We start from the raw sequence: 12,342 nt of genomic DNA on the forward strand, positions 1-12,342 counted from the left end.
TATATTAAATATATTATATTATATATTATATTAATGTTATGTATAAATAGTCTGGCATAGCACTTTAAATCAACAAACATTGAATAAATACATGATATCTTTTTTTTTAATTATGACATATCGACCGAGGCATAAAATAAATGACATTTTCTAACACTTCGTGCACGCAAGATGACGTTATATCTCAGATGGTAAAAAAGACTTTTTTCATTTTCATACGTATTATAATCTGCTTACGCCAGGTGTCTCCGTGATGTTCCTGATCCGCCGAGTCTCACGTCAAACATTGCCGACGGGACGGCGTTGCGTTTGGTCGATATCGAAGTAATGGGATCCGTCGCGTAAAGTAAACGCGACAAACACCGACAAACACTGGATTGGAGCACGATGACAGGGCGGCTGTGCGTCGCGGTGAACCGAAGCTGAGACTGAGACAGACTCGAGACAGTGTTGCTCGCGACGCTAGTTGTCGATCGTCGAGAGAACGCGGGATCGAGACGCTCGCAGCGTCGCCGGATTACAAACTCACGATTGTCGCGAAAATTGACGAGAGAAACCTTACGACGGTGCCGTGCGTAAGGTCAACCCCGGCAGCTCCGTCATCGCGTATCATCGTACGTGTGTGCGCGCGTGTGTGATATGCCGGCGCCCCACTACCTGGTGGACGAAAACTGCTGGTCCTTGGAAACTAACCCTTCACAACCCGGACTAAGGGTCGTGCATGCCGTCATCCTTTACGTTATTATGTGTATTAGAAGAGGCGCATAAACGCAAGGTGAGCCTTTTCTATGAGGTTTAGCCTTTTTTCTACATTTATACGTATATATAAAGCGATTTATTTTTGTGCGCACTCCAAAGATCGATCAGCGTGGACGGCGAATGCTTTTCGATTTCTCTCTCTCTCTCTCTCTCTCTCTCTCTCTCTCTCTCTCTCTCTCTCTCTCTCTCTCTCTCTGTCTCGTCGATAGAAAGATACATCCCGAGGGTGAGTCGCGTTGCGTCAACCCTTTTAACGTCGAAATAGCGAAAAACGAAGGAACAGGAGTATCTTGTACCTGGCGGGCTCCTGAATTTTTTCAATGAAAATGCGTAGAAAGAGAATTAGTTAATAAATTTTTTGTTAATACCGTAGTATATGATATATAATTAATTAATATCTTGAATTAATTTAGTTTTAAATGGAATTTGTAATTGATGATTGTAATTAATGAGAAAAGACATGAATATAATTTCTTGTTATTGATCTTATTATTGAGATACAATATTAAAAGATAAAGTAAACAGATTGCATAAAATAAGTAAAACAAACAAACTTGCTAATCTTTTTTTCTTTAATAAAATGTTACCAGATTTTTATATAACATTACATTTATTAAATCAATTAACAGTTATTTCTTAGTGACTTGTGTTATATTTAGCAAAGAATTTATTAATTATGGTAAAGATCATTAGTTATTATTTATTTTTAAAAAATTCAATTTATTATTTTTGCAATATATGTATAATATATTGTAGATGGAGTAATATTTCTAAAAATTCACATCAAACATTGTAAAATTATATTAATGTTAATTAATTTTCTGTTTAGTTAAGAATCACTCAAATTTTAATTAATGTTAAAACATAGATATGAATTTTATATTTAAGTCAATCTAATGTATAATATATAAATAATGTGCTGGTACAAGTAATAAAAGTTTTCCTTTTTTTTCTCTCATATCTGAAGACATACTTACTTTTAATTTGAATAAAAAGTATCTTATTGTACGTTCACTGTTTCTTCTCTCTCTCTCTTTAAAATAAATGTATATATAAAAACAAAAAAATTTAACTGGAAAGCAACACGTATTGTATTCTGGACAACAACACATGATTTAGCACAATTTATACACATCACAACATACAAAGTTCTCTCTTATTACTGACTCGAATACGAAATCGCGTGTTGATATGCTGCTCGTCTCAAGGAAATTCAGAATTAAAATGAATAAACGAGAGGAGGAATGTTGATTTTTTAATTCAAGATAAATCTACTTAGGAGCTTTTAACTGAAGCAGATTCTCTTGCTTGTATAATTATGCAAAACAATTGCGAATAATAAAAGAACAGTTCTATTATTGTATTTAATAAAAGAAAAGAAAATATGTATATATCAATTAAAAATATAAAAAAAATAGATAAATAAAACAGGAGATTAGGAAAGAAGAAGAAAGACACCGGAACTGCATCAACTACGATAGATTAGTCCTTTTGCCTTACTAGTAATTGATATATTATTATTAGAATTATAATAATCTAGAGAAAATGATAATAAAATTTGATAAATATATATTAAATTAATGTCATTTTGTTATTACAATCTACTTTAAATAAAGCAAAAATTTTCAAATTGCTTAAGAAATATATCTTGATATTCTTTTGTTGACTGTAGGATGTACGCACTGCAGATGCAGACTGCCTGCCAGGGTGAGGGCACTGGTGAGCCCGATGATCCCAGCAGCCTTCATCAGGAACCAGCTCGACCTACTGCGCAAGATTGTAGTTCTTTTGATATTATTAGAGCCACACAGGTAATCTCAGCAATCAAATTAAACAGTTTATCTTTAAACTGTTCTAAATTCACTTTAAAATATAATTAAAATTGTGTTATACAAATATAGAAAGTTCATAAGCATGTAATATTTTTTTAACTGTGAGTTTAGAAATAAGCTCCACAATTTAAAACTAATCATATGCGCGATTAATGTGTATGATTAATTTTTTTATTTAAAACTAAGTAGGATAACGTGTTTGTAGTATGGAGCATTGGATCGAGTGACAGAATTGGTAGAAGCTGGTGCTGATGTGAATCAGCCAGATTCGGAAACCGTAACGCTGCTCCATTGGGCTGCCATAAATAATCGAAAAGATATAGTTAAGTATCTTATTGCAAAAGGGGCTGTAGTCGATGCAATTGGTGGCGAATTGGCTTCTACGCCATTGCATTGGGCTACAAGGTGAGTGTGTTTTAACAAAAATTTGTTGACATTATTTAATAAACTGACTTACTGATGAGAATATAGAAGATTTTGAAAATAAACCATCGTCTTTATCTTTTTCTAATATAAATTTATAAAAAATTTGAATAAAACAATCAGCTCAAATTGTGTTTCTAGACAGGGCCATCTCTCTACAGTCGTCATACTGATGAGAGCAGGTGCTGATCCAACCCTGAGGGATTCTGAAGGTTTCTCATGTATACATCTGGCAGCGCAATTTGGTCACACAGCTATTGTGGCTTATCTAGTAGCGAAAGGCGTGAATCCGAATATGCCGGATAGAAGCGCTATGACACCTCTTATGTGGAGTGCTTACAAAGTCAACAGGTATATAGAGTACTGTGTTATTACAATACAAACAATTGTTTCCTTAATAGAAAAACGCTATATTGGTTACTTTAAAGTCTTTCCTTTTATAGCTTAGATCCAACGCGATTGCTGTTGACTCTAGGTGCGTCGCACTCGCTCACCGACAACCTGCACGGTAACACAGCGCTGCATTGGGCCATTATAGCGAAAAATAACACAGCAATATCTACTCTAGTACAACATGGGGCCTCGTTAGATTTGCCCAATTTCCAAAACGAGACCCCGATGACACTGCTGGGCCCGCACATCGGCGCCGCATGGCTAGGTCACAAAATTAGTCAGGAGATTAAAGAGAAGCAAGGTCGTACGAGAACGTGGTGTAGAGATAAGGTAACAATAATGTACCATAAATATGTCACGATATATATTAGCTTGGAATAAAACGAAATCTCTAGTTGAAGATTTTTTCTTGCTGTTAACTGTAGAGTTAACTGCAGAATAAAATAGATTTACTTTTTAGTTTTTCTGTATATAAGTGCATTATCTCATTATTCATTTCTTGTAGAGAGTCCGTTGGTATTGCATGGTCAGTACGCCATTCATAGCGTTTTATGTGATCGGCATGATTCTACAGATCGGATGGGATTATTTACTAAAACTAGGTGCCTTTATCACCCTTTATGTAGCGGTGTATTTAATGAACCATTTCGTGTTCGACGAACGGCTGTTCCACATATTACCAATGTCGATTTATTTGGCAACTAAGGTGAGTTGATCATCCGATAAGTTCTAGATAAACCGAGGTCATTTATGTACGATTAGTTTCTGATAAGCTGTTAAGCATGATAAGTAACATACCGATAATGCGATAAGCTCAAAAGATAGTATGATATAATGTGCAAAACAATACTATATAAATTTAAAATAAAATTATATTAATAACGTAACGAGAAACTTTCATTAATATTTAAATATGTCATTATATTTAGGGATATTTATGCTCATGCAATATATAATTATTAATATTTGAACAAAATAACACATTCAGAAGCGCAATAATTGTTTACAAGTTGTAGTATTTTATCGTTTATAGATAGACTTGCACTGTATGTGTGATATATTTTTTTAGAACATATTTATGCTTGTTTTAGTACAAACATTTTTTGCAATTCATTATATGCCTATTTTAATTATGAATTATATACATTTATATGTATTATAATTATAAATTGTGTACATATATATATTTTTTTAGATGTGGATATATATTACATGGATATTTTGGCTTGGTGTCCATGCAGCATGGTATTTATGGTTATTATTGGTCGGCGGTTCTGTTCCTCTTTGGATATGCTTCCTACAGTCTTGGCGAGGTGATCCCGGAATCATTACGGCTACTCATGAAGATAAATTAAATGTACCTTCTGTTATTTCTATGCGCAAAATTATCCAATATGCATGAAAAATTAAATGTGTCTTCATCTGCAGACGATAATCGAATTGGCCGAATCCGGTGGTTTTGAGCCACAATGGTTCTGTAGTAGCTGTTTAGTCAGAAGACCCATGAGATCTAAACATTGTTCCACATGCGACCGTTGTGTAGCGCGATTCGATCATCATTGTCCATGGGTAAACAACTGCATCGGTAAATAAATACCAATATCATGATAATCTTTTCAGTTTTTTTTTTTATTTTTTTTTTTTTAGCAAGTTGTACATCTTTTTTCTCTTTTCTTTTTATCCATTTTATTCTGTCTGTTCTCTTCAATATATTATCGTGAAGATTAATAAGATATACACACATACACAAGAAAAAACAAAGTACATAATGTTAAACAATGGACTAATTGCATTTGCAGGTGCACATAATCATAAGTATTTCCTTGGATTTCTGGCATCTTTGCTTGGGTTGTGCATCGTTATTTTATCCGCTAGTGTACAGTATTGGCAATTTGAATGCTGGTCAAACTTGACGAACGGTCATAGCGCGGACAACTATTTGGTAGCCGCGGCTACCTGCGACGCTTGGGTAATGTGGATAGCAGCCAACACGTCTCTTCACTCTTTCTGGGTCGGAACACTGTTGGCGTGTCAATGTTATCAGGTAAAATGCGATTATAATTTTATAAAATGTACATCTTATAAATTAAGACCAATGAAGGAACCATTGTCCTGATAGTCAAAAGATGATTATTATAATTTTTTTACGTATTTTCGCAGATCATGGTCTTGGGAATGACAACGAATGAACGAATGAATGCTGGTCGTTACAAACATTTCAAACAAGGGAACCCGTTCCATCGCGGAGCTCTGCAGAACGCCGCAGATTTTTGCAATTTTAGTTTCTGCGGGGTAAAAGCGAAACCTAGCTCAGACTGGTTACACAGCTTCGATCTCAAGCAAAGCATTGAAAAGTTACCTTTGCTTGCGCAGAAAGATAATTTTCAGTACGTTTAGAGTCTCGTAAAAGAAGGTTGAAACGAGACTATTGCGCTATGGCAGCCGTGAGAAGCTAATTGTACACATACCCATATACACCATATCACTTATGCCTGACGTACTTCTCGGGCCACCAAAGAGTTGCCGCAAATACGTAAGTGACTTTCCAGTACGGCAGTAATTACGCATATGTTTATATATATATATATATATATATATATATATATATATATATATATATATATATATATATATGGATTTCGTTCTATAAGTAAGTCTACTGTATAATAGTCGTTGAAACAATTTCTCGACTTGTACATTGTGAAAGACTTACATTTTGGAAATATGCGTATCCCATCTGTGCTCTACTTAAAAATATCATTGAGTGATGAAACAATTTAATTGCACAAATGTTTCTTCAATTCCTTAATTAACCCTCTTTATTGCCCAAATTAAATGATAAGATGTATTTTTAAAAATATGAAAGAATGAATTTCCATATTATAATTTTAAAATTATAATAGCCAATAAATGAAGAAAAATACATAAAGAGGAATTTGGAAATTGAAAAATTAATATGCAGTTTGGACAATTTTGGCAATGGAGGGTTAGTATAATTATCTCAACTGTTTGTTTTGCAGATTGTATCATCTTTTTTATATTTCTAACATTCTTTATCTAATTATTAAAATAACAATTCTCTTTATAGTAGATGCATTGTAAATATTAATCATATTTCTTAAATTGCGTTTATTTACTAATATTCATTGACCATTCCATATTTGAATTCAATATCGCAATTCATGAATAACAATTGATGATTTAGATCAGATCATCTTTTTCAAGTAAACGCATTTAGAGCTTGAAAGTATGTAATATTCAATGAACAAATGTATAAAGCTCTGATGCTCCCTCTCCTTCTATACAAGAATATATAATTTAATTTGATGATTATTACACAGTTACGATTATCTCATCCTCATATTATTTCACATAGGAATAATTGAAAGTTTATGTGTTTTTTCTTTATATGAAATTTCAGGAACATATACATCTATGAATTTATATCCTCGATAAATTCAAATAATTTGTAATTAAAAAAATTAATGCACATAACATGTGTAAAACATTAATAAGAATTTTTTGACAAGAATTATATACAATTAAAAAAAAAAAATATATATATATATATACACAATATAATGCAAAGATTAAAAATCGTATAAGATGCAAAAAAAATGAATATTAAAAATGTGGCCTATATGATATCGTGCTATAAATGTGTATAAATTATAATGCAAATTAGAATGCATAAAAAAATCAAATGCTGTGCAGTAGATTTATAGCCAAAAGTAAAAACTGTATAACAGCTATTTACATTGTTTACTCTATTGTTCATATTTATAAGAGACTCTCTACCTGACTTAAGTGCCATGTTATGCTTCTTGAAATGCATTTATGTACTCGACATTACAAAACTTCTGTTGAGATCAACTACTATATCAGTTATTAAAATTACATTTTAATCATAATACATGATAATGCGATATGATCACAATACTTGCGATCATAAATTAATATTACAAAAATTATTTGTAATATTTATTTAAGGACTGTTGTAGCATATAAAATATATCAAGCATATCTTGTCAAAAAATTTAGGTCACAAAAATCGCTTTTTATATATTAAGCAAAGAGTGAGTTTAAAATATTGTTATGCAACAAAGAAATTATTTAAAACTATAATAAGGAGCGCTCTGTTTACGTGTGTGAATATTATATTTAATATTTACATTTCAAACTGATAATTCTTCCAAATTGAGTATACAGATTATTGCAAAAATAATGAAATTATAGTGCTTGTACATTCCAAAATCGATGGTAGCATTTTATAATGAAGATGACGATAGAGTGAACATACAATTTTTACAATTATATTATAAAATCTTTTGATTTTCCTTAAATAAGTCTTGAGTGGAATATTATTACTGCAAGTATTATTTCTTTAAATGCGCTCACGGAAATGGAAACCTTGTTGAAAGAATGATGTAAAATAGTTATTCAATTTAGTTTTAATTCCTTTTAATTGTAATGCAAAACAAATTTTTTTAGATATAGAAAAGTACATTAATTTTATTTTTTACTTGGCAAAGTATTTCAGAAATTTTTTTTTTTTTTAGAAAGTAACAACTATATAATGACTGTATATTGCTATCGGCAAGGCTTTTTATGACGCAAACATTGAAGTCATGCATCATATTATAAGACATGGAATAAATTATAAAGAGTTTTCAGAATCTAATCGATTAAAGAGAAAAAAAGATGTGATATTAATATATATAAAATGTAAATCTATATTCTTGCGTGAGTTTGAAAACTTTCTGGTATCATGATTCTGATTTCTGTGAGTGCGTATGAAAGCGAATCGATCAAAAATTGAGTATTTGCATAATATAACTTTGTGTGATTTTTTTAGTATAATACATATATTTAGTTTATTACATAATTTTTTTGTTCTAAGAATGCATCGTAACGATTAGATGATATGCTATGATGAGATCACCTATGCGTTTTAATATCAATTGTACAACAAAGTTTCTTCAAATTCATATTTTGATATAACTGCTCATTTGTATGTAAATATTATTATATATTTTATTTGACGCATCTGTAAATAATTATATAAGCTTTATTTCAATATGATTTAGAAGAATATGCGTCTTCAAAATCATTGTCATACACGTTCAACTCTAGATTCAAGATTTACCTATTATGTTATATTATAATTTTCACACCCAACGATTTCTTGTACAGAACGATAAGGAACACTTGTGTACAAAATGTTGAAACATACAGATAGTTTTAATATGCATACACCTGAAATAGCAATTACACACACAATTATTGCAAAACGAGTACTCCATGTCAATGTTATTAGCGAAGAGATACATGTATAATAAATATCATATAAAAAATATAACAGTATAAAAAGTATATAATATATTGATTGTACTATAATATCAATATATTATCAGATAATTATGTTCATCGACGGCATTATTACGCGTAGGACTGAATTCAATTTTTACATACTTTTTATTTTGCAATCTAGTCCAACTGAGATTTATAGAAAAATATTGTTAACTGCGTTGTGATTATTTCTTTCATTTGGAAGGTTTAATTGTCAGAGTAAGATGTATTATCCTAATTTCCTGTATGTACTATGTGATACTTGAAAATCGGGATCGATATAATTTTGCTGAATTCAAATGTTGGGTAGCGAGATGGGAACATAATAGTAATTTTGTTCGCGCATAAATGAAACGCCAGAATTGGCGTTTCGTTCAATTTTTCTCGTATAAATTATACCGATCTCTGTTTCTTCTGTCTCGCAAATCATAAGTATCGATATATATTGTTAAGCAAGCGAAACAGAACGACATAAAAATGATAATGTTTTTACAGCCAAAGGATATAGAGTCGTAACGAATGTTATTTAATACATGTACGCACGTTTCTATTGCTACGTCCTTTCTTTAAATTCTATTAGAATAATTCATAGTTTTTAAGAATCTAAGAGATATATCTTATACAAGAAAAAAAAAATTCCCAGGTATATAAAATTGTAATTCACAATACACCTTTCCCATCATTGTGATTTGCGAGATGATACGAAAGCAACGTGTATAACACACATACATTGAATGTTCGAATTGCTGTTAAATTTTTGACGAATTATAACAATGTATTCGCACATGATGATAAGTCATTTACTGTCTGTTTGATGATATAATTGTCCTATATATTCTACTTCCAAGCTTTATCCAATGTAAATAAGAGTCTAACGTGTATCTATTTCATTCGAGAGAAAAACTTAAAAAAAAAACTATATATACATATATTAAAAGATGTAATAATTTTTGGTATATCATTTGGAGAAAACTATGTCGTATAGCTGCAAGAGAGGAATAAAAACAGTATACAGCACGTAAACTATGTCTGTTTTTTGTTTTCTGAAAGAAAACATGACATAAGTAGATATATGTAGACATGAATTTTCAATAATATAGATCTTTCAATAATATAGAAAGAATTTTTTCACTTTTATTGATTATATAAGAGATTCTCGATAATTCTTCACAATTGATTTTTATATTCGTGATAATGAAATCGTTCGCTACAATTAACGCAATGCTTTATCTCTTCATATATTTTCTGTATAGAAAAACTAAACATCATCTATGAATTTTTTCAGTAATTTAAAGTAGATTTTTTACATAACAAAAAATTAGTTGGACACAATCTTTTTCTTAAATCTTAATTTTCAGCATAAAATATTACAGATTTTATTCTCGTGTGTCTAATGTGAATTGAAATTATAACTATATATATGGTAAATTAGAATTCGACTCGATACGACTTGAATATGCAAAGTATATATATCATATGTATAACTGCAAATCGCTTTTGTTATTGTTCTGACAGTTCTATTTGCGTTATTACATATTGATGTTACTTTATATAATTTTCCATGTGTTTTATTGTAAGTAAATGCTTGATAACATGGTTACTGGAGAGGATTGTTCTTGCACCGACACGACAGAACCGTCCAATCTAACGTCTTTGCACTCGGATGATGTTACCTCGGCTGTAAATTCTGACGTAAATGTGGTCTGCACCAAGACAATCGAGAAGGAAAACGATGCTGTTGAAGAACCTAAAGGCATTTTTCACGTTGTTCTATGAAAGCAAAATTCTATAAAAAAAGTCCCTCAAAATCGAATTAAACTGTCTGCCTTTTAGAACTCATTTCTACGTTTATAAACAATCATTTATATATTTATAAACATTCGATGCTTGTGTTTTGTATGCAGATACAGATTGTAAATGTTCGATCGATGCGTCGCCGGTTGCAACTTATTGCGTAGCCGCGGCTGCACAAGCTCCATCCGCGGTTCCAGCAAAACCGGATTGCAAGCGGGAGAACTCGAGAAGTCGACCTGTAACGACGCAATTGAGCTTTCCTCCGTGCTTATGCCATAGTCACAAAATGTAACGCCATCACACCTTCCATTATCCATTAGCCGATTTGTTTCTCAAAAGCAGATTTATCATTTCAGCAACGGTTACGTTCTACCTGTGAAACTTAGAGAAGGTATGTATTATAAAAACTTCGTCTCCGATCAGAATGAAGATGCATTTGATTTGCTTTATATATATACTCGTGCGGGATTGTATAAAACGTTCTTTATCATTAAATTTGAATTCTATCAATTTTACAGAAATTTAAAATACAAAAAAATTATAAAAATCTTTTGCATGCGATTTACAATATATTGATAGAAATACTGATAGAAATTATACGATATATAGTCCACATCTAAAGGAGCTAAAATACATCCTGCGTGAGTAAATACGTCGATAGAGATTTATAAATGTATGTTTGTTTAGATAAACCGCAATCGCGACAGTTCTGGAGCCGTTTCGGCTGGAAGCGGCCGAGAAATGGGTACTTGGGCAAGGAGAAAAAGATGTATGAGATAAAGTTGAAACAGGTTCAGTGTCCTCACTATGCCCAGGTGCCTCTCAAAGGTGTGCCTAAACCGCATCTGGATGCACCGCAGCTACCGTACGAATTTCCCCTCGCCGTTTACGAGACGTCGGACGGAATACCGAGTAAGAGCACCAAATACGATGTCGGAAAATCAAAGCCCCTCAAGTATCCAGCGAAGACGAAAATCAAGAGGGAGGAAGTGGCGGAGAAGATCGAGATTTACTACTTTGATCATGGAAGCTCCGCGTAGGTATCGCTTTCGCTAAGCGCGAAATATATGCACAATATTCCCGAGGATTTCTTTTATCGCAGTGACATTTCTCGATTAACGTAATAATTAAATTTAATTAAGAAAAAATTTTAATTAGTCTGATTGAATAATGTAACGCAGAGCAGAGAGGAACATTTGACATATGATACACTAATTAAACGAGACCGATCGGGACGGTGATATTTCTTGCAGATACTATCGAACAACCGATTGTCATCCTGTCCTGGCTACCGATAAATGCGCCGAAAAGACTGATCAAGCGGCAACACGCTTTTGGGCAGAGATCTTCGGCACGATTCATATCGGCATCGCTTTTGTCACGGCTTTTATTCTGCAGCTCCTCCGCTTCATTCTCTATAGCGTGATCCGACCGCTGACAGTGGGGATACTTCAATTGATAGCAGATTACTTTGTGAAACCGCTGCTGTCCATTCTGTTCAACGCTCTTATACAACCAGTACTGATCCTTCTCTATAATATCGCTACGTCGTTAAGGGATCTCTGCGAGCCAATAGCAGAGGCGATAGGCCTATTTTTAAGAGAAATCGCGAATCTTTGCGCCGCGATCAGACTCGTCGAAGTGAAGCACATCCACGCACCGACTACCACTGCTTGCACCTGAACTTGTAAGTGTAAATTAAATATCCTTAAAAAATTTCAAAGGAAGAAGAGGAACGATTTTGTGTAATTTAAGATAATTAAAGATTTTCGGAGGTTTTCTGGACTTGGTT

At 32.4% G+C, this 12,342-nt stretch overlaps 2 protein-coding genes across 3 annotated transcripts; both read left to right on the forward strand.

The window, feature by feature from the left end:
* Nucleotides 1-245: 245 nt before the first annotated feature.
* Nucleotides 246-5,967, forward strand: LOC126854455 (palmitoyltransferase Hip14). Of its 2 annotated transcripts, none has more exons than XM_050601224.1 (10): nucleotides 246-775; nucleotides 2,432-2,570; nucleotides 2,797-2,996; nucleotides 3,156-3,365; nucleotides 3,443-3,737; nucleotides 3,913-4,113; nucleotides 4,603-4,764; nucleotides 4,836-4,992; nucleotides 5,207-5,451; nucleotides 5,568-5,967. In XM_050601224.1, the coding sequence occupies exons 2-10, from the start codon at nucleotides 2,433-2,435 to the stop codon at nucleotides 5,802-5,804; spliced, it is 1,845 nt and encodes a 614-aa protein (XP_050457181.1). In that variant the 5' UTR covers nucleotides 246-775; nucleotide 2,432; the 3' UTR covers nucleotides 5,805-5,967. The 2 variants fall into 2 exon arrangements, with proteins under 2 accessions (XP_050457181.1, XP_050457182.1); XM_050601225.1 differs by having other exon boundaries at nucleotides 248-775; nucleotides 3,458-3,737.
* A 4,002-nt stretch (nucleotides 5,968-9,969) lies between these two features.
* On the forward strand, nucleotides 9,970-12,324 carry LOC126854470 (uncharacterized). Its single transcript, XM_050601242.1, has 5 exons — nucleotides 9,970-10,509; nucleotides 10,661-10,838; nucleotides 10,907-10,941; nucleotides 11,238-11,586; nucleotides 11,804-12,324. Exons 1-5 carry the CDS (start codon nucleotides 10,338-10,340, stop codon nucleotides 12,231-12,233), a joined length of 1,164 nt encoding a protein of 387 aa, XP_050457199.1. The 5' UTR covers nucleotides 9,970-10,337; the 3' UTR covers nucleotides 12,234-12,324.
* Nucleotides 12,325-12,342: the final 18 nt, after the last annotated feature.

Source organism: Cataglyphis hispanica, chromosome 14 (assembly GCF_021464435.1).
Source record: "Cataglyphis hispanica isolate Lineage 1 chromosome 14, ULB_Chis1_1.0, whole genome shotgun sequence".
NCBI lineage: Eukaryota > Metazoa > Arthropoda > Insecta > Hymenoptera > Formicidae > Cataglyphis > Cataglyphis hispanica.

Coding starts and splice junctions, on each gene's coding strand:
- LOC126854455 (XM_050601224.1), top strand. CDS start 2,433: ATGTACGCACTGCAGATGCAGACTGCCTGCCAGGGTGAGGGCACTGGT. Junction 4,765..4,835: donor CTCATGAAGATAAATTAAAT/GTACCTTCTGTT, acceptor CTTCATCTGCAG/ACGATAATCGAATTGGCCGA. Junction 5,452..5,567: donor TGGCGTGTCAATGTTATCAG/GTAAAATGCGAT, acceptor GTATTTTCGCAG/ATCATGGTCTTGGGAATGAC.
- LOC126854470 (XM_050601242.1), top strand. CDS start 10,338: ATGCTTGATAACATGGTTACTGGAGAGGATTGTTCTTGCACCGACACG. Junction 10,942..11,237: donor ACCTGTGAAACTTAGAGAAG/GTATGTATTATA, acceptor ATGTTTGTTTAG/ATAAACCGCAATCGCGACAG. Junction 11,587..11,803: donor TTTGATCATGGAAGCTCCGC/GTAGGTATCGCT, acceptor TATTTCTTGCAG/ATACTATCGAACAACCGATT.